Source organism: Poromitra crassiceps, assembly GCF_964638095.1.
Source record: "Poromitra crassiceps genome assembly, chromosome: 12".
In the NCBI taxonomy this organism is placed as follows: domain Eukaryota; kingdom Metazoa; phylum Chordata; class Actinopteri; order Beryciformes; family Melamphaidae; genus Poromitra; species Poromitra crassiceps.
In genome coordinates this window covers 15816733-15839638 of record NC_139632.1, presented here as the reverse complement: position 1 = coordinate 15839638, position 22906 = coordinate 15816733, and the positions used below count along the sequence as shown (strand labels likewise).

The window sequence follows — 22906 nt, the reverse complement described above, 5'->3', positions numbered from 1 at the left end:
GAGAAGCCAGATTAAGGGAATGTGTCCTGGTCGCTGCACTAGTGCCTCCTCTGGTTGGTCGGGGCGCCTGTTCGGAGGGGGGAGGGGAACTGGGGGGAATAGCATGATCCTCCCACAGGTGAAAAGGAGCAGTTGTTGACTGCACGTATATCAGAGGAAGCATGTGCTAGTCTACAACTCTCCCCAGATTGGCAGAGGGGGTAGAGCCACGACCGGGGCAGCCTAGGTCCTAGGGCTGCTACAATTTATTTTCCTGATTTCTGTAGACTGCTTCTTATTTATGTTGAGTGAGGAGCGCTGGTTCCAAGAAGCTCAGACCTCCTCCACAAATACAAACAGGGATAGACCTTTTTATCCCTAAGGATGCTAACACCCCCCACCCTCCCTCCCACCCACACCACATCTTCCCCCCCATCTCCCCCCACTGAGATAGACAGTCATTTAACAGGGCAGCGGAAACAGAGAAAGGAAAGAATCAATAGTTTCGTACAAAGGGCTGACATTGGTCTGACAGCCAAGTAACCAACATCCCCATTGATCTGGATCAGTTGGAAAATGATGGATGAGAGAGGAAACAGGATATGACCACATAAAGCTCGAGATGACACAACCCAAGTAGGGAAGAAGTAAGGAATATACAGTGCTTGAAAACGACCATTTTCAGAAAACTAGGGACTCAGCCATTGAGATTTTGGTTTTGGACTGCATTCTTTCAGAGGCTGTACTCAGAAAGTCATGTGTTGACAACCTTGGAGAGGAGTTTTGGCAAAATGTAACCCTTTTGTATTTGCAATTAATCACGGCGCATCTGGCCGGCCTCGACATACCAACTCAGAGGGGGACAAAACATCTGACGAGTGACGTGGAAATTACCCTTGGAAAAAAAAAACCTTGGCCTCAACCATCCTCACAGAACAACAGCTCGACCAAGGCTTCGGCCCTTTTAGTTTAGCAACATGCTGTGCTTTTCCACACACAGCGGCAGATATTTGACCGATGGCCTACGAAACCCACAAGTAATGTCACTTCTTTGTGGTGAATCTTCTGCCCGTCATGAGTTTCAATAGCCTGTTAAAACAGCGATATATAGTGACGACAGGAAGCTGGATGGAGAAAGGCTGGCAATTGGAAATCAAAAACAGAAGCCCCCCCCCCCCCCCCCCCCCCACGCCTAATCTGCGCAGCCCAGAGGAGCCTCCCTTGTCCCAGGAGGCCCCCACGCTGCCACAGCAGGTGCAGGGTAAACGTTGAGGGGGGCCCCTGAGAGGTGCGCCTGTTCCCAACATACCAGTTTTGTTCAACAGCGATACTACGCCACTGCCCCCCTGCACACACACACACACACACACCTCTACCTCCCACCTCCACCCCCAAGGCCATGCTGTCCCAGTCTGGCTCCAGCCTCAGGCCAAGCCCCCAGCCACCTGCCTCTGCTCTTGCGTCAGACTCTACCCAGCAGCACATTACGCCCCTGACCGCTTTGACCCTCAAGGCCTCCTCGTCTGTCTGAGCATCAACCTCCAGCCCAAAGGCTTGGCTCTAGACCCAACCTCCAAGGCACCTGCAGATAGCCACCAGCTGCGTTCCCACCTCAACCCCCCAGTTCTGGTTTCCGACACTAAGCTTCGCTTCGGCCTATACCGGTCTTATCCCCCGAACCGCTCTCTCTCTCTCCCAGCACCCTGAGACGCAGAGCCCGGGACCAGCCTTCAGTCCCTGCCAGAGCCCAGGACCAGCCTTCAGTCCCTGCCAGAGCCCGGGACCAGCCTTCAGTCCCTGCCAGAGCCAGGGACCAGCCTTCAGTCCCTGCCAGAGCCCAGGACCAGCCTTCAGTCCCTGCCTTCAGTCCCTGCCCAGCCCGCTGGGAAGTCCTGAAGCACTAAAAGGTGAAAGGGGAAAGAAGCAAGAAATTAAGGCTCTCAGCAGCGCTACCTGGGCTCCTATACATCAAAGGCTGAGCAGGAACCAGCAGGGAGGGTTTTCGTTCACTGGGGACTCTTTCAGCGCTGCGCTGCCTGACAAATAGGCTGGAAGGTTCAGTGCATTAGCCCACATGTTGACACTAGGCTGGGAACTCAGAGGCAGAGAGGGGCTGCTACAATGACATATAGCACAGGTCTTTTGGGTGCAGTAAACACGCATGGGCAAAAACACACATATGTACATAGCACATACCTGCACGGATGCAGACACACACACACACACACACACACACACACACACACACACACAGAACACGCGGTCACATGAACAGAGCAGCACTGTTATGACAGCTCACTCTATCTGTGGTTTTCTTCTTCTTGGGGAGAAAATGAGGTGCGATTCTCTCCAATAAACCATTTCCTTCACCTCAGCCATCAACAGGTTAGAGAGGTGAACGTGGTCCTTCCAGGTGCCTCGGCTACTTTCACATTGCTGCATGTGTGTGTCTGGTGCAGCTTTGCTGGAGAGGCGCCCTCATTAGCGTGTTAGGCTGGGGAAGAGCCACAGACACAACACAACCACACAGACAGGGAGAGATAGACACACCCACACACACACAGCGCGCGCGCACGCACGCACACACACACACACACACACACACACACACACACACACACACACACACACACACACACACAGGGAGGTGGGTTGTCTGAAGAGAAACAGTAGTAACGGCAAAACCAAAACAGAGACATCCACAGCACCTGTGCAGACGAGAGATAGGAGATTGAGATCAACACTGGTGAGATGAGAGGAGGACAACACAGACACTGGCAAACATGGGAACCACTGCTATAGTCAAAAAACAAAACATTCAACCTTTTCAGTATACCGGTACATAGATTTACCTATGGATTAGTACACCTTTTTTTTGCCATAGATGTAGGCTGCAGAAAAAGGGTTCTTAATTGTACCAAAATGAGGCCGATTGGCTCATAAACTGAGAGAAACAACTGTAAAACGCACAATTTCCGAGCAAGTGTGGATCAGAGGCTCAGTGAATAAGATCGAGGAGAGACTCAAGTTGGTTCTCATCACCATGAATTGGTGCATGTGTGTGTGATAGTGACTCACATTATAAGCTTAATAGCAGCAGCATTCTACACTCCCATTAGGTCATTAACATTACAGCACATTGGCAGAATAATAATAAAAAAAATCTTTATCCTTTTGCTCCCTCAAGGCAGGGAAGTGAATGGAAAAAAAATAAAAAAAAGTTGAGAGGGAAAAAAAAAAAATCTCCTTCATCTCCGTAGGCAACCTAAATCCTCGCTGGAGCTGCAGCCAAAAACTAAATTAAAAAGACTGGAGTGTTGAGGTGCTTAAAAGCTGCAGTGCTGTGGAATGGCAGTTCTCTCATGCTTAACAATTTGTTCTTCTGCTCAATGCTGTTTAGAGGGATCAAACCAATTAAAAGCATACTATGATGACACACACACGCGCGCGCGCGCGCGCACACACACACACACACACACACTTTCTCTCTCCAGGAACAGGTGCAGCACCAGGAACAGAAAACAGAGAAGTCTTAACAAAGCAAAATAGATTTCTTATTTATTACAGTAAGACATTATTATTGAACATGTCTTGTGTGAACACAGAGGGTCCACCGCTATTTTAAGTCTGTTCCCATGGGAAAGGAGCACAGGAAGGCACTCCTCCAGGTTGGCTGGGGTCAGAGGTTAAACCCAGTATTGCCGTTAACGAGCCTCTTCTCTAAAGTGTGTCCATTGTGCCTCACAGATCCCAAAAGTACGGGCTGAATACAACAACACAATAGTTAAGTCACCCACATGCTTTGAAGTCTGTGTAGGAAAAGTGGACGCAGCACAGGGCGCACTGGTCATTTTTGCAAAACATCAACTGTTAGCAGTCTCTCAGCGAACAGGATGATAGAACCATAAAGGAACATGATAAATCACGCCAACGATACAGAGCTAAAGTTCAAAGGGCAATTCCCTCAAACCCGAGCCTCAGAAGAGCCCCGATCGCACGGCGAGAGCATTAGCGACGAGCCCGAGAATGGAGGCGCAAACAGCTGTGATGAAACCAAGGGGGGCGCTGACGTCTCCGCTCTGACACAACCTCATTTGGTCTCCTGGTGGCCCGCATGCCTCAGCTTCCGACAGGCACAAATACCCCCCAGGGATCCCAAAATACACGGCGGGCGAGCCAGCCGGTGTGGGCCTCCGCGGCAGCCCAGCCAGCCGTGAGGTGGGGCAGCAGCCAGGCAGGCAGGCAGGGGGAGAGAGAGAGAGGAAGGGCCAGGGGCAGAGCGGCAAGCCTGGGCAAGCCAGCCAGCTAACACAGACCTCAGAATAGACTGCAGTCTGCGCTCACACCGACAACACACAATGAACATTAACTTCTACATTGTAAGCAGTTTCCCTCAAAGTGTCTATTAATTAATTTGTAATTATTTTGTGAAAACACTGTTGCAGAGCTGGGAGCACTCATGGCCTGACCAACGGGGAACTAGAGAAAATGCCAAATGTAAGATTACCCAGGGTTCCATATGGTTGTGCTGTACTCAATTCTGTGGCCAACTGCATTTATTTAGCCAAGCCAGACTTCCGTCCTCAGATCAGTTCTAAATGGGTAGCGGGGTTAATTTAGGATTCATGGCTTGTTCAAACTATTGGGGTCATGGAGGTTATTATCCGGTGCTATTTGTAAGCATAGGCAGTGCCTGACACATACTGGCCACATAGAGTCACTGCATCAGTCATTTCTTCAACAACAGAGGGCGCTATACAGTATAGCACTTCAATCATTTACCAATCCCTTACAGCTTCCACAACACACACAATATACACCAAGATGATCAAATGGACAAGGGGCCAACATCTACGCAAGGTTCAGAAAAGTGAACTTCTCTTTTTTGAAGAAATCGAGGCTGTTGGGATGCTGTACGCATATTACAACTGCTGCCACTAGTGTTATTCCTACCTTGATATGAGGGTGGAAAGGGGGTCATCACTCACAGTCATTTACTATACAACATCAAGCTTCATCACCACCAATCCAACTGTCACCACACCTGACAACAAAACAAATGGCAAATCCCACTATCATTAACTGACGGTACTTTTTTGAAATAGCCAGCTGATACATACACTCAGAGAAAAAGGGGCATTGGGAATTTGAGGTGGTGAACTCAAGTGGATTAAATACTAACCCTTTCTTCAACATGTAGTTCTAAACCTCTTGAGAATTAATGCCTCCAGACCTTTACAAACTATGAAAAATCAAACTGATGTTTGGAGGGTACTCTGTTGGCCCATAAATAATATTTCACTTCAGTGGAACATTTCAAGTTTTAGCACTATTGTTCAAAAGTCTGATTTTTAAACAGGGCTTTCAATTAATTCAAGCCAGTGTTGTTGACACTGGATTCTTAGGACTGCCAATATACTGGTGGCTATATATACTGGACAGCTTGTGAACTCCTACACAGCCATGCATGAAGAAAAAAATATGAAATTTGACTTTAATCCCCTTGGGTGGACAGAGATACAGTGCATACCTGTATTGTATGTCTAGTAGCCTACCTGAACAATTAAAGTGATTAAGGCTCAGATAGTCCATTCCATCTGATATTAAGATTATGCTACAGCTCTTAAAGACCCTCCCTCTGTCTAGTATGTATTAATAAATATCTACTCTATATGTTGTAGTTCTATGCTCCGCTCCATTAGCCTGGTTAAAACCATCAGGTCCATGAACTCACATTCTGTTTCATTTGGTGGATGCGTCTGGACTCGGTGCTGTGCAGTCATTTCAGTGGGTGGAAGTATCCAGTCATTCAGCCAATCAGCGTCGGATCCATCCAGCACTTATGGCTGTTTAAATTTGATTAACATTCATGTTACTGCTCAAGCTGGAGAGCTATGGAGGCAGCCATTACTGTTTTGCCAGCGGCGTTCCTGATTGGCTGGTTACGATGTCCACTACAAGGCAGCCAGGTCCCATATTGGCTAGTGAACTCTGTAATTTCTGAAAAGGCCCGCCCTCGGCTGGAGGCCAGACGGAAACGCAGAACGAAACAGAATGTGAGTTCACGTGACTGGATGGTTTACCAGGCTACTGTTTGCTTGAAACATGAACGATTTTACAAGAGCACATTTAGATTTTCTTCAGTCCAAACTTTTCAATTCATCAAACTGAATTGATTTAGTGCCGACTCCTACCAAGCTGTACAACGCATACATACAGTACTGCATAGATTTGCTTAGGCCTATGTTGTTAGTATTGTTCTGTAAACGCAGAAGGACGTAGAACTGAGGATTGGAGACTGTGTGTAGACAATCATCATCTGAGCCTGGGGAAGATTCTGATGAAGAGGATCATGCTGATGAAGGTGAAGGAGACCAGGAGGAGCATAATCCACAAGAGCCAGTTGACAGACTTTTTCGTGTGTTGCTCGAGTCGCTCCGACTCAGTCTTCAGCTTCTCAAAGTTCATGTCAGCCTGACGCATAGACTGGCTCAGGGTCTGGGAGAGGGAGATGGAGAGGGAGGAATCCCAATCAGGATCACTTGTATTGCCACAGTAGGTAATCAGACTACATACAATACGATTTGACTTAGTGTAAGTATGCAGCGTAGCGGTCACATAAATAGTCAGAAAACAAAAAAATTGTAAAGATACGCATGCACGCACGCATGCACGCACACACACACACACACACACACACACACACACACACACACACACACACACACACACACACACACACACACACACAAATTAGAAGGGTGATTGATGAATAGGAAATTACAGTCCAAAAGGTGCATGATGAAGTTAAAGAGAATAATATAAAGTACATGAATAGAGTAAAATGTTGTGGTAAGAGAAGCAGCTATGATACGTTAATGTAACGAATGCAGTCCAGCTGCTGCTACTTTAAAGTGAGTATGATGTGTGTGTGTGTGTGGGGGGGGGGGGGGGGGTAGGTTTATTTCAGTGGGGGGATTCTGGCTTGTTGTTGGGGGTGGGGTGGAGGGGCTTCTTAGATTTTTAAACTGGTAATGGGTGTCTTGTCTCACACTGCCCACTTGTGGACAGAAGCAGCAGACACACTTTGCCTCACCAGCCAAGGAAAACAGGTTTGGGGAACAGTGTTGATTAAAAAAAAAAAAAAAAAAATGCAAGGATATATACATCTCCCTGTCCCAAATCAAATCTCTGAGAAAAATGAAATAACCTGAAATGCTGGAATATGCTGGAGCAAAGTGGCAAAAAAATCCCCTGGTCTCTCAATGGCAGGACACCCACAAAGCAACAATGTTGGTAAAAATGAGTAGCTAATTTCACCTTTAACCTTAACAACTGTAGGGTGTGTGTGAATTTTTACATAACTTGCCTGTTTAGAGTAAAATAGACGATATAAAATACTGTTTTGGGGTTGATTGACAGGTTGCCTGTCCAGTGATTGCGCAGTTTGCTGATCACAGACCAATAGCAAGCGGAGCTGCAGCTGTGGGAAACCCCTTGTCTCGTGCCGTCTCACGTGAGCTGCGCAAGGACCCCAAGATGACGACGACGACAGGCCACTTCAACCATGGTAGGCTCCGTCCATATATAATAAACAGTCGATGACTTACACTGACTCCACACAAAGTGGTAGGTAGCATCTAAACTTGCATTTCTCTGCTGCCTGAATGGTTGGTTGACTAGCAGTTAACCATCAGTTGAACCTTAGCGTTATTCCCATGTGGCAAGTCAAATCATGACTAATTACAAATTGAATCCAATGTAGAAGTAAACGCAGGGATGCAAAGTCATGGATAGTGAAAAAGCTGACAGATACCAGGGCAGACACAAAATCATTCAAGTGGATGAAAACGGTGACTGTCACCTAAAGGTGAGTAGTAAAGCAGCGCTCCCTTTTCTTCATTTGCTCATGTTTACCTGGTTGTCCTGTTTGATGATGTTCTGGGCTGCCAGAGTGTTGTTCTTCAGATTCCTGGCCAGGTGGAGCATGTCCTCAGCCAGCTTCTCCTGCAGGTTGTGATGGTGCTGCATAACGGCATCTAGCTCTGCCGCGGATTGACGCTCATCCAGGGGCGCGCCTCTGTAGAAGGCCAGGCAGGCGGAGCAAGTTTTATTTCAGAGACTCTGGACTATACTGAGTCCAGCAAGAAAATAGTCTGAATTCCTAGGTCACCAACATCAAAAGCATCCAGCAGTGAAGAGTGCATTCCTGTCAGTGGTTTTCAATTTTTCTTTTTTACTTCAGTACCCCAGTTCCCTGATTTCTGAATCCAAGTACCCGCTTTACACGATTACAACATTTTGCTTAGAGAACTGCAAGAGAAAACTACAGCATACAGTATGATGCAATGAATGAATGATAACCCACCTTTTGAAGAATATAACATTACAAAATAAGAAATTGAGTGAACGATTTGAAATGAGTGCCTTCTGAGCAGATTTATTTTAATGTTTATTCTTAGATTTTCCCCTTTCTCTCAAGTACCCTCTGTAGTACCACTGCTGTATACCTACAAAGATGGATGGATTTAAGCGCAGAAACTGAGTTGTGTTTGGGCCTGACAGTTTCTGAAGCATCTGTAAAAAGTCAATCTCACATCACCTGTCAATCAATCAATGGATGATATCTACACACAAATGAATAGGGATTTATCCTGAATTAATTATTGTCGACAATAAATAATTTGTAAAGCTTTACCTTCTGTTTCGTAAGTCTGTTTCTGAGGTGCCTGTGGAGAGGAAAGGAGAAAAATCATCATCTTTCTAAATGTGTATTCCCCATAAAACCACTAGTTCTCTACAGGGAAATTATTTCAAACTCTTAATTTCTTCAATATGGATATTGAATTCTAGGTGTCTTTGAATTCAAAAATAATTCTTACCTTTGCCCATCAAACCCTGTAATGAGACAGAGGAGAAGAAGATTTATAATGGCAGAAGGTTGCCTTTTAAATGTATTTTCTCTACCAAACCCTGTTTTTTTTATTTTTTTTATTAGGTAAGCCCTACATAATACTGTAGGTTTTTGCAGCTAGTTAAGAAAATATCAATAACTCACCACCAAAGTGATGACAGTGATAGACAGCTAATTTTAAAATAGCCAAGGTGCAAGGTACTGTATGTGCAAAAAATCTCCAGCTTTTAAACTTAAGCACCGTCTGATCCGAGTCACAGTGGGAGATGGAAATACGAGTTAGCTGCCTACCTTGCATCTTGGCTAGTCTCGGTTTGAGCCTGGCAGTGAGGGCCAGGCGAACAGGCTGTCCTACCGTGCCAAGCAGCTCATCCCTCATCTCTCCTGTACACCGGGCCTTGGTCTGCATGTGTACGGTTTTAGTGGCCGGCATTCTCTCGTTGGCTATTGTGGGTGTTCGTCCAGGAGCAAGGAACTGATTGGCTAAGGCTTTCTCTGTTGAGGAAGACTGTTAACAACACAGGAGAGCCATGAGATCAGAAATCCGCCTGGACTGAAGCAAAAATAAAACTGAAACGACAAACAGTTCACGATTGTGAACTACTTGTTCAGATTTTGGGGGATAATGAATAAGAAATACAGAGTCAGCACTACTGTTTATAAAACTGTTGTAAATATTTGAATAACAGCAAACATACCCATTTCTAAACATGCAGTGAATTCCTGAACATATCCAGACATTACTCAGACGGCCTGCATGTTTAGCAACAAATGTCCGTTATGAGCGCGATCCCACGAACACGGACCGTACCCACCCAAACCCCAAGTGCAAAGTCTGCGTCGCCGGCAGAGCGAGTCTAGTGTAGCAGCTCCCGGTTCATTTCCAGAATGTGGAGTAAAGGGTGAGAGGGAAAGCCAGTGAGAAAAGATGATTATAGCCTATAAATAGTTGTTAAATGGCACTTTTACAAACCATTATTGTCCCCGTGCTATTTAATTTCATGAAAGGACGTAGTTACGTGGCTGGATTATTTGGAAGAGAGCCAAATTGGTGAGTAAACAAGTGAAAGTCGAATTGTTTCTTCACTGATAGCGCTGCATTAGGATGTTGGGTGATAAGTGTTTTTTGATTGATTGAAAACTTTATTGAAACAATGGCACGAGAAATACAGCGTAAGACCAGATTCATTGAAACAAAAGGAATAAAACACAACAAAGCCCGAGGGCTTATTTCCATTGTGGTCCTAGACGTGAAGCAAATGGAGTGAGTGTATGTGTGCATGTATGAGCGCGTGTGTGCGCGAGGGACATTTAACAAACTAAACATTATATGCGTTACACATATAAATAAATACAGGAAAAACCATCTATATGTATATACATACATATAAATACATAATATACAAAAACACGCGTACACACTTCCACCCCTGTACACATACCTAAATACACACATAAATATACATGTAAAAAAAACAGTACAACCTTTACACTTCTGCAATAATCATTTCGAATCAATTCTTGCAGAAAGGGCCAACCTTAGGGGCCGCTCTGTAGCCACTGTTTTAAGGTGGACTTATACGTGAGTTTGGACCCTAGATCTTTTATATTTTCGGGGAGACTGTTCCACAGAATCGCTGCTGAGTATAAAAAAGTAAATTTACCTATTAAGGTTTTAAATTTAAAAGGAACAACGTTGTTTGAGCTTCCCCTGGTGGAGTGACTGTGCACCTCGCTAACCCTCAGGAAATAGCCAGAGAGGTACACAGGGGCTTTCAGGTTAATGATCCTGTGGACCATACACTATGTGCCCGCTATTAATGTTCATGCATATTAATTAATCGTCTGCGCATATGAATTATTTAAACGAGCAAACTCACGGCCAGATACATCGATTGCCTCAAGTGCCAAGTGCTGCAAACAGCTTGAATGGTTTATTTTCCTCCCGCCGGTCTGCCTGTCTGTCTTGTATCGAGACGTAACTTTTGTGGGTTGAATTACATTTAAAACTAGTCAGATATGACTTGAATGTCACTTGTTTAACGTTAGTGCGACCACTATTTTGACTGGTGGCTTTTGGGCGATGTAACAAGCGCTCACTTTTTGGCACATTGCCAACCCACGGTATCGCCTGAATAATGCAGGTATAGTCCAGACTTCCTGTTTGGAAATGGCTTATGATGTGTGAAAATGGTGAAATTCTTTAAAGTGATTAAACAGTGTAAAATATTTCCACTGACCAGTCTCTCTGCTTCTAGAAGTCCCTTCAGGAAATCTACTTTCCTTGTGTATTCTGTCAGAACTTCTGGTGTGGGTTTGCTGAGAAAATAAATAACCAAATCATTGTTGAATAACAGTACTACTATCTCAGTTATGTGGCCAAGAACATGATTCCTCCTGCATGGTGTGACCTCTTTCAAGCACCATTAATATCTACCCTTTATTAAAATACTTCTTAAGCACTCGTAAAAAAGGGTGTCAATGAGATTTTCTTGCATCACAAGGTTACTGTGATTTCTCAAGTTCAAACTCAAAGTCTTTAGTCACCTTTTCATAGGAGACCTACAGTCATCATGATACACAACATACAGTATGACTACTGCAACATTTCTGGCAAATGAACAATAATAAAGGACGTTAATATTATATACTAAATGGTAACAGTGTAATTAGATAAGTAGTACCAAGCTATTCATAACATGTTTTACCTTGAGCTCTTCCTCAAAGCCACCAACATCTCCTCCAGGGCACCAACATACTGCAGGAGAGGAAACAAAAACACTGGCTGTATGTTCCTAATATGCTTTGGCTGATGTTTATTTGGTAGTTTAATAGAGTTTGAGTTAAACAGAACTCAATCCAGGCCAAGTTCAAGTTGTTCCCATGTGTAATGCTACAGTAGCTCAGTCTGACACAAGCTTCTTAATATAGCCAAGATAAAGCAGCTTAATAACGTACGAAACCAATACAACACATTGAAATCTTAGCCTTCGTTGATAGCAACTGGAAACTACGCTAATTAATAATTCAACGTTGAAATTAGTTCAGGTAGTTGTTGGAACAATGAATAGCACAGCGAAATCATCTGGCATGTTAACTAAACAAGCTATAATCGACAGGAGAGCAGACAGGTGATGTCCACTCTCTGTGACGAAGATGATCAAGCTAGCAAAGTTAGCAAACATGATCTGGTAGTACACAGAATGATTCAAGTGTGTTTTTTGGAACGCGTGGTTTATTGCAAAACCTATCGTAAACAGGCAACTTAAGTTGGCCGCCTTAGCTTTAACGTTAGGCTACTATAACGAATCAGTGCTGCTGTCAGTGACGACGTGGCTAACCACAGAGCCAGTGGCTGACTTGCTGTTGCAGCAGTGACAACTAACTTAAGGTTAGAGCCCGCTACGCTTTTCCAACAGTCATGTTAAACAACGGTTAAAGGGAATCTGTATTGGATAATGACATTCACTCGGTGTCATTTACCTTGTCTAACCTCCATTCCGCTTCCCCCCTCTTCTCCGAAGCTATGGATTCGCAGCGAGACAGTAACCTTACAAAATTTATCTCTAACCGAGACGAAGCCATGTTTGTGAAAACTGACAGACAAGACCGTCGCGGGAATATGACGTAGTCAAAATCGCTGCGGCTGCCCCCCCTTGAAAAACAAAAATATTTCCTCGAGAATTTAAATTAATACACAGGTTATACCCAGCAAAATCCTTTCAAAGATATAAACGGGACATGAGCCGGAGTGTTCATTTTTCGACTGTACCTCTCTGAGACTTGTAGATGTTGTCTTTGTCTCTACTCTTTACATCTCAGCTCACTGTATGCTGCATTCAGGCTCGCGTTGAGGCCATGGATGTATTAAAAGATACAAGACCCATCACGTGGCTTCTCTCTCCTGCTGCATCTGGTGCTGAGGTTTTCACTTTGAGAAACATGTCGAAGAGGCTGTGTGAGAGAGCCAAGTCATCAAAAATGCACATCTATCCCAACCCCTAAATGAAAATTTAAGTGGGGAAAACTGAATTCGGAAATAAATAAATAAAACTGATTTCATATGGCCCTAGTACAGTAGTATATTGTGGATTTTCTGGGGTCTACAGGAAAGGTGGTCTACAGAAGTAGTCCCTCCGTACCGTAACAGCAGTATCACCCATGGTGCCTGTTAGGGAATGGAATTTCAACCACTCCTCATCCGCTAGTGTATATAACAGCTGATATAAACCAAATGAATCGAAACCAGGAGCCAGAAAGATGTCTTATAAAAGTATATTTAATAACCAAACACAACACACAGCAGCAGAGGTTACAAGCATCATGTACTGTATTGTCCTGTTTAATAGTAACATCACAGCTCACATTCAGTCCCATGCACTCCCTGTTAAACAATACACACCTACACATCTTCCTCATAATCAAGACAGACAATCAGCATGCAACAGCAGTCAGAGAGAGAGAGAGGAACATTTGTATTACATATCATATTACACAATGGACCAAATCCATGCTTCAAAGAGCCTGCAAATTAGGGAATTGTCCACATGGAATGGCAAGTATCATACAAAAGTACACCCACCCCCCAAAAAATCACTCCTGTCCCGCCCAACCCCCAATTCCATAAAGATTACAGGTCAAACCAACCAATGAGTTTGTACACTGTCAACTTACAGTACAGAATCAAGGCACTCGTTAACATTTCCATGAGCACTGCTGCTTTGACTTGGTCATTAGGAGAACTAAGGAATGGAAAGGTGCAAATAATAATGCAATATTACCTTGAATAAAAAAATAAAAATAATAAACAGATGAAAGGTCCATCATGAGGCCACTGAAAACACAGCCCACGTCCAATTTGATTTCATCAACAGTAACCACAATATATTAATGATAGAAAAAGTGCTTGGCAACATTGTCCAGTTGTGTTCGCTGTCGTATAGGACGACAAGAGTTGAGACACATTTTCAGCTTCTTGATTAGTTCCCATGACAACAGCAACTGTAACAGCCTCCGTTTTGTCTCTCCCCTGTTGTGCTTTGTTGGCCCACCCTGGTTACTGCACATGTCACCACCGTTCTCTCATGTCCACTCACTTCTACAGGTTATGTTTCTCTACTGTGGTTCTCTATCCTCTCCTGGCTCACTACAAACCACCTACTTGTCTTGTCATCTAGGACAGCAACGTGTGCCATTTATCGTGTGGTTCCTTCTCTACTGGGAGATTGTTGCCCATCCTCCAATTCATTTGCTCTCTTTTCTGCCCTGGTCAGACCTCATCGTCCATATAAGGTATGTCTGGGTCAGAAAAACGTCTCCGGCCATTTGTAGGCGAGGTTTGCATCTGGGGTTGCTGGTGCTGAGGTGAAGATGCAACCATAGAGAGGGAGGAGGAGGAGGCGGCAGCGGAGGGGGGGCAGGAGGAAAAAGGTAACAGCAGTTGGCAGTCTGGGTCGTCAATGTACAGGGACTGGGTGCTGTCTTTACGGCGGCCGGGCTGCTCTCGTCTCCTGATCAGGTTTTTAAATGGCCGACTTGCAGGAGGGGTGAGGGCGTGCGCACGGCCTCTGCGGAAGAACGCAACAAAGGAGTGCCTTCCTCACCCTGGCCACGAATCGCTGGAACTTTGTCTTGCCCGCCTTGACGTCGATCACCGTCAGCTTGCAGTCGCAGCCACCACAGATCTGGGGGAGGGAGGGAGATGTGAGAATAACTAAGACATCGCATTTTTCACCGGACATTAACATGAATGCTGGGTGACGACAACTACAGACATGAAAATAAACTTTCCAACTCAAGTTTATGTCAACTAAACAGAAAGCTTGGACAGTAATATAGAAACATGTCAGGTGTCAAAATAATATATAGACACAAATCCAGATACAAGCCAGGTTGCTACAGTACCAGATGTAAACAGGGGCTGAAGCTTTTAGTCCACAGACAGAGCCACGCTTACCGGTACATAGGGATGTTAATGATTAATCGACTATCGATCAATCGGCGTTAAGCATTTGATCGATCCAAACATACATTATATTACATATATTAACCGATTAATCGACAATGCTATGTGCCATTTTTATTTTTTTTGCTGAAATGATTTAACGGCACAAGGGAGAAATTAAACTTTCACCGCTTATACAGATTTAGAAGAAAGCCAAGCAAGTAGGCAAAAAGTCCAGTGTGGGGGAATTACACCCAAAAAGGCAACAGTATTCATTGTAAACAATATTGCAATACAATGTTGAAATACAGCACGTCTACAAGCACAATGACAGCTAAGGCCGTGTGTCCACATAGCTTCTTTTCCTAAGCCCCAGCATCTTTTTTCAGTTGTTTCCAATGAGGAGAGAGCGTATGCGGGCGCATACGGATGTCTAGAGAAAGTGCGCTGCAACCAGCATCTATTTTCAGAGCCCTCCGACTGTTGTGTGTGCCGGCTCCCAGCGCTTCCAGGGGAAAATATTGTAACTTTTCAGGAAGACTTTTCACAACAGAGACAGAAAGGCTCAATTGTGCAAGCAGATTGGCTAGTCACTCAATATTTCTGGTGAGTGTTGTGCTTTTATCACAGAACGTGTGTTGCTAGCTTGTTAGCTGTTAGCTATCAAGCTCGCTTCCTAACGTGAGTTTCAATCTGCTTGATTGCATATTGTGCGCTGGGATCAGCGCTCCCCAGCGCACTTCCAGGGTTTAACTGTCAGAAAAAGAAGCTATATGGACACACGGCCTAATGCAAGTAGTTTGGTTGGTTGATTAACTTGTTGAGTAGGTTTACATGTATAAAAACCCACGTTCTGTATTTTCTATGTTGTATGTCAAAACCTGTTTTATGTAATGATTAATTGATCGTTAACATGACCAATTAATCGATTAAGGAAATTGATTACAATTTGCATCCCTACCCGTACATGTGACTCAGGCAATTCCAGTCCAGTATGAAAATATCGTATACATAAGCTGTTTTGGTGTGTGTGTCTTGTGTGCGTTCTCACCTTGTCACTGTCCAGTGTGTTCTGTGAGGTACATGAGGCCAGAGAAACGGTGTCTGTCTGGCTGCTGCCTTCACTCTGGCTGTCCAGCTCCTCTCCATCCCTACAGGATTAGCACACACACACACACACACACACACGGTCACTGAGAGAGAGGGCGTGTCTCTGTGTGTGTGTGTGTGTGTGTGTGCTTTTTACCTCTACGCAGGATGAAAATAATGAAAATCTAGACATGCAGTGTATAACCATGAGAAAATATGAGTACAAAAACACTTGTGAGTTTGCAGCACAAGTAGAGGATGTTCAGTTGTGCATTTAAAAAAGAATTGCCTCCTCAGATATGTTCTAATCTAATATATTCACAGCTACAGACAATATGTGCACTGAATGTGTGTCCAGTACCTTCGTCCCTTGTGCTTGGCATGGGTGGCCTTGGGGATGTGGATGGGCTCCTTCAGTGCCCCCTGCAGGTGAATGGTGCACTCCTGAATCATCTCCCTGATGTCCATCTGAAGAAACTGTGAGGGCAGACATCAAACGTCAAAAAGCGACCGCTGGCTTCACAGTCAACAGGTCAAATACAATAAGAAGATACAGGCAGGGAAAAATAAAACTCACACAATCAAGGCTGTTTGGAATTTAAAAGAAAGAAAGAAAGAACGCTGGAGGAGTAAACTGAGTAAATCACCTTGGTGACGGAGGAGGTGGAAGAGAAGGACAGCTCGTTGGCCTCTTGCTCGAGCAGCTCTTGCTCGAGCAGCTCAAACTCGAGCAGCTCAAAATCGAGCAGCTCCACGTTCTCGATCTGCCGCTCGTGCTCCCAGCGCAGCAGGTCCTCCTGGAGCAACAACTCAAAGGAATCCTCTGAATTCAGTCTTCTTTGCTCTCTGGTGGGGTGCTTCTCAGCCTTGAGAGAGTTGCTGCGAGGCAAGGATCGGTGGGGGGAGGGAGAGGGGCGAGGCAAGGATCGGTGGGGGGATTTGGGGGGAGAGAGTCCGCTCTGCTCAGCTTGAGGCTCGAGGTTGAACACAGGAGCAGGAGCTGAGGGAAGATTGAAGCTGGACCTGTGGAAATAAGAATGGGATTTAGATTTTTCACTGGGCTTGAGTCGAACGTAACTTTAATGTGCAGACAGATATAGCCTGCAGTGCAGACAGTGTTTGAGTCAGAGATATAGTGACTTGCATACAACAATGTGTCAAGCAATGTAAAAACATAAACTGGGTTCAGTACAACATGAAATTCAAGCACTTTATCCAAGCACCCCCCCCCCCCCCAAGTAATTCATTTCCAAATAAAAGGGGGCATCAACTTTGCATTATATAAGTCTACTTGAAGGAAGGGGAAAAGAGACAGACCTTGGTGTGAGGAAAGCGTCTGCTGAGCGAGGAGTGAGAGGCTGAAGTCTGAAGGAGGACAAGCCGACAGGAGCCTGGAACACAAAGCCCTGAGGGGCGAAGGAGGCTGGAGATTCAGATGAATCCACAGGAGGGAGGCAGTCGGCCGGAGCTGGGTACATGACCATCAGAACAACTTGGACTTTGTCCTCAGCAGTCACTGTAGAAAAGAGGGACACAGACAGAAAAAGTTATAAATAGAGAAAAAGCCCCGACATCCTGTTTCAACAGAATGCATCAAATCAAGGCAGTAAAGATGCTATTTCATGTTATCTCACTGTCCTGTAACGCATGTTACCTGTAGAGGCTTTGGTCCTGGTGGTCCCATTAAGTACTGCCAATGGCTGGACAAGAGCAATCTGCCTACTGGTTGACCTCTTAACAGCAGACTGGACACGCCTACTGGTCGACCTCTCCACAGCAGGCTGGCCTGTAAGAAAATGGGAGGTCAGAACTAAACCAAAACAGACAAGGTCACAGCACTTGTGTGTTTTATCTCAAATAAACAGGCAAAAATGATCTTAATCCTAATAGGCTTTACATGGTTCGGCGTCAAAGCCAGCGGCGAATGCGCCGAGGGGTGCGCCGCGGCTGGCCGGCCTGTCGGCGCAGGGGACGTGCAGCTCCTAAAAAATGTGACTCGACGCAAATCACGCAAACAGCGCGAGTATAATATAATGTAGATGGGGAGATAGCAGGAGAGTCATTGAAATCCTAGTAAAATCACACAATTTTACTCATTTTGCTGGGGACTCCCCTGCGAGCCCTTTCAAGCTGACATTCGAGTATACAGGAGGACTAACTGATGCTGGCAAGACTCCAGGTCGAGGCTGGTGCACAAGTATATCACAGCCTTAAAGCCTTTTTTGTCCTAGTAATTCAATTACAATTTACCTTTTTTCACAGGAGGCAGAGGGACAAAGCTGAAGGTGTTGGTTGGATGGTACAACCCTGCCTTGAAAACATTTTTCTTCTCTCTCTTTTCCTTCTCTTTCATCAGTGCCTTGCGCTCTTTCCAGCTCTCTAGCTTTTTCATCTTCTCATTACTTACAGCTGTCTCTGTGGAGAAGTGGAAGAAGTGTGAGATATGGTAAGAGTTCACTTCACCCCCCCTCATTTTCTCCCCAATTGTACTTGGCCAATTTGCCCCGGTCGCTGCTCCACCCTCTGCCGATCTGGGGAGAGCTGGCGTAGACTAGCACCATGCTTCCTCCGACACAGTTGCCAGCTGCTTCTTTTCACCTGACAGCGGGGAGCTTCACCGGCAGGACGTAGCACGCGATTCCCACCAGTTCCCTTCCGCCCCGAACAGGCACCCCGAACGACCAGAGGAGGCGTTAGTCCAGCGACCAGGATAATACCCTAAATCCGGCTTCCCACCCGCAGACACATCCAATTGTGCCTGTATGGCCGGAGGTAACACAGGGGGCGCGAACCTGCGACCCTTGTCTTGGTAAGCAGGGAATCTACCGCTACACTACCCGGATGCTGGTAAGAGCTAACTAGATGGTTGGGTAGCTTGGTGATATGAGATATGATTTTGATCCCTGCAACAGCCAATGCATCCTGTCAAAACCTCCTGGAGAGACCCTGGACCCCTAACTGCTAATTCATTGTTTGTCTCTCTGAATCAGAGCATGTGCTACATTTAAATTGGAGAGCAAATCCTTTTGAGTGAATCATGGTAGTAGTAGAAGTAGTAGTAGGGATGGCCCTAAAACAATTCAGGATATTTGTGTATTTCTGTGATAACGATATTCTTGATGATATGATAAAATACTGAGAAATATGTTATTATTCATTTCAAGAACATTGCAGAGCATTTGGGGAGTGTAAAGGTAAAAGCACTCGCCTACCACCGCAGAGAGCCGGGTTCAATTACCGGCAGCGGCACTTCCTGATTGGTCAGAGACGTTCTTACAGTCACAATTGGCCGTGTTTGCGGGTGGTGTATGTGACCTGGTCGCTGCACTAGTGCCTCCTCTGGTCGGGGCGTCAGTTCAGAGGAGGTGGAGGGAAACTGGGGGGAATAGCATGATCCTGATCCGACCTCCAGCGTGCTACATCCTGCCGGTGAAACTCCTTACTGTCAGGTGACAAGAAGCAGCTGGTGACGACTGCACATGTATCGGAGTGGAGGAAGCATGTGCTAGTCTATGGCTCTCCCCATATCAGCAGAGGGGGTGGAGCATCGACCAGGACAGCAGGGGGAATTGGCCAAGTACATGGCAAGTAAATGGCAAGAAAACAAGAGAAAAACCAACATACAATTGCAATAAAAGTGTTATAGTTTTAGCATAAACGTACAGTGCACTACTGAAGGCACTCTTCTTTTTGGAATTAACTCCTGATGTGAAACAACAGGTGAGTGTATTGATGTCACAGGTAATGTTAATCCTTACGTTTAGCTGTTGCCTTGTCCTGCCTTGTCATGGAGGCGTCCAGGCTGGAGGTCTCAAGCTCAGGCAACCTGTCCAGCTGCCTGCGGGTTTGCAACAGGCGGTCCCTGTTCTCCCTCTGGGTCTGAGTCTGTCTGCGGGAAATCTTCACCCTCAGCATAGATACGCTGTTGTCCCGCTGGCGCAGGTGGGCAAAGCGAGCTTCCATCATAGAGTGGTCTGGTCAGGCAAGCAGAAGAAATATCCAATATCAAAGAAATATCACTACTTATTACATTGATGTATGATGTACACTGTGGAGAATGTAACATTAGCTGTATCACTAACTTACATATGGCAACTGTTAATTAAACAATGGAGAAATGTGCAAAAGTTGAAGTGTCACTGTTTTAAAATGTGGGAATTTAGTTAAAAAAACGTACAGCTTGTTTGTGAGTTCCTGGCTCCATAGGGTAATAGGGTATAAAGGTTGAACAACTATAAAACATAACTGCGATTTCTCGTTTACACTTGAATGGCGTCCCTTAGCTTAAAGTATGAAGGAGTATTTTAGAGTGTTTCACCATGAACTGCTGTTTACACAGTATTGGGGAAGCTACCAACTACTTCACCATGGAAAGTAGTTGAAACTACAGCAAAGCTACCCTGGGAGAAATGTAGTTTAGGAAACTACAAGCTACACAGAAAAAGTAGTTCAAACTACTTTGTAAAAAAAAAAAGCATTAAATTGATATATCAAATTAAATGTAATAGCCTACAAAAAAGCACAATGCCAGCAAAAATATGCCTCTCAATTGAGTTTATTGCCATAGTTGACACCCAATACATTCAATGCTACTATATTTTGTTGTTGTAATCAAATCTGGGTTCTTCTGGGTTTTGTTTTATCAGACAAATGAACAGTAAAGACTTGACTAGGATCAGGGTAAGAATATCAGGGCAAGCCAACCAGAGGCAACATACATGTGTGTCTTGCACAGAACTACAGCAACGACAGTCCTTTCATTGTATTGACCAAAAAGTAGTTTAACTACTTGACTCACTACGCAAATATGAATGTAGATGAACTACCAGCAAGCTACTGCAAAATGTGGTTCAACTACTAGTTCAACGACATGTAGGCTAGTTGAAAGTGAAAGGACATTTAACGTGCGGACATGTTCTCTCACTTCTCAACGACATGTAGCGTTAGTTCACTACTCCTGATCCCAACACTGTGTTTACAACTAACGGCATTTGCACACGGAATTACAGGTTCACGAGTCACAACTCCATCTTGCTCATTTTACTAAAGCACTTGACTAAAAACCAGCGATCAACTGCCAATTTAGTCCAACGACAGGTAGCCTAAGCTGCCACTCCGACGTGCTGCCACTCCGACGTTCTGCCACTCCGAAATATCGGCACTCAGAAAGGGGGTCTATATTCCCCGTTTTTCACTAACCTCTCCCAGCCCCCACGCCAAACCTAACCTCCCCCATGCCTAAACCTAACCTCCCCCAGACCCTAACCCAAAACCTAACCTCTCCCACCCCCACGCCTAAACCTAAGGTCGGCATTGCGGCTTCTATGGTGAACGACCGCCAGTCCGAATAATGGAAGTTAACGTTCGGAGTGGCAGCATGTCGGAAAGGCAGAGGAACCCCGGCCCTACGTTAGCTGGTTTAACGCTAACACTAAGCCTGGTGATTAAGTAATGGGACATAGTGGGCTAATCATCGAATTTCTTACTGGAAGTGATCAAAAAGGCAGTATGGTTATACTGGACAGGTATTGTAAATATCTGCCATCTGGTAAGCCTTGCATGTGCTACAACACTGTATTGTTAGTACTGCTAGAAGGGCTAACGTTAAGTTACATCGTTAACAAGGTGTTTAGTGCGGCTGGTAAGCTATCGTCCGTTTCTCGTCACAAAACGCGCATTTTCCACGCCAAAAAAGATGCTGACAAACACTATGTTGACACATGTCCTAGAGAGCTGTACTGTGACAATAAAACATTGACTTACTTGTAAGAATTCGAGAATTCGAGTTGGTAACCGTAGCTTCTCCGAATTGCTGCTGATCCGTTCAAGAGTAGTGTTGGACTGACTGCTCAAGCTTCTCGCTCTAAACTTTAACTCACGGTTAGCCAATCAGAGGCCGAATCAAATTCAAACACACGGAAGCGCGCGAAAATCCAGCTACCCTACAGAGTTGCCAGATCCTGGGCGGGTTTTCCGCCCAATTAGGCTGGTTTGGGGTGGTGGTTTCTGAACAGTGTCTTTTCCCATGTCCCACGGCACATATCAGTATTGAGATGATGTCCCAGATTTTGATTGACTCTAGTTTTCAAAAGCCAAACCACTGAGATAGATAGAGAGAGAGAGAGGGGGGGGGGGGGGGGGGGGGGCAGCTGACTGTCCTCAGAAGACTGTCTGTCCATACAGTATAGTTCTATAATTGATGTTCAGAAGTTTAGACAGACAGTACTACTATAGTTCTTGTTGTTTGTCAAGTCAAGTCAAGTTTATTTGTATAGCCCTAATTCACAAGCATGTCTCAGAGGACTTCACAGAGAATATGTCTAGCTAAATCTAGCTGACACAACAATAACAATTAAAGTAGTAATACAATACTAACAACTTGATTGAACAATCAGACAGAGAGAAAGGGGAAGGGAACAGGGGAATGTGGGGGAGGAGAGAGCAGGGAAAGGGAGGAGGTGGGGAGGGAACAGGGGAATGTGGGGGAGGAGACAGCAGCCTACAGTTAGGCTGTAGATAGCTAGCTAGCCTAAGCTATTCTGACCTACCGGCATTCCTTGACCAGTGATGGAGAGCACCGATATGTCATGGTTTCTTATTCAACATAAAATCAACATTAATCATGTTAAAGTCAGCAGACATTTCAGACCCACAGTGAAATAGACAGCTCCTGTGCTCTCAGGTGCTGCTTACTTTGACTGTGTGTTACTGGATGTCAGAGCGCTATCCATGGTTCTGATATCTTGCTCTATGACCTCTCTATTTTACCCATACAATAGCCTAAGTAAATCATTCAACTGTAAAATCCAACACATTGGTAAAATATATATATATATAGTGCTATCCATGGTTCTGATATCTTGCTGACCTCTCTATTTTACCCATACAATAGCCTAAGTAACTCATTCAAGTGTAAAATCCAACACGTTGGTAATATATATATATATATATATATATATATATATATATATATATATATA

At 44.9% G+C, this 22906-nt stretch overlaps 1 protein-coding gene across 1 annotated transcript; it reads right to left on the bottom strand.

The window, feature by feature from the left end:
• Positions 1–3616: 3616 nt before the first annotated feature.
• Positions 3617–12478, bottom strand: use1 (unconventional SNARE in the ER 1 homolog; the record flags this gene model as incomplete). Its single annotated transcript, XM_083647739.1, has 8 exons — positions 3617–6477; positions 7897–8059; positions 8678–8708; positions 8862–8877; positions 9249–9401; positions 11134–11212; positions 11602–11651; positions 12377–12478. 8 exons carry the CDS (start codon positions 12476–12478, stop codon positions 6295–6297), a joined length of 777 nt encoding a protein of 258 aa, XP_083503865.1. The 3' UTR covers positions 3617–6294.
• Between the last annotated feature and the right edge of the window lie 10428 nt (positions 12479–22906).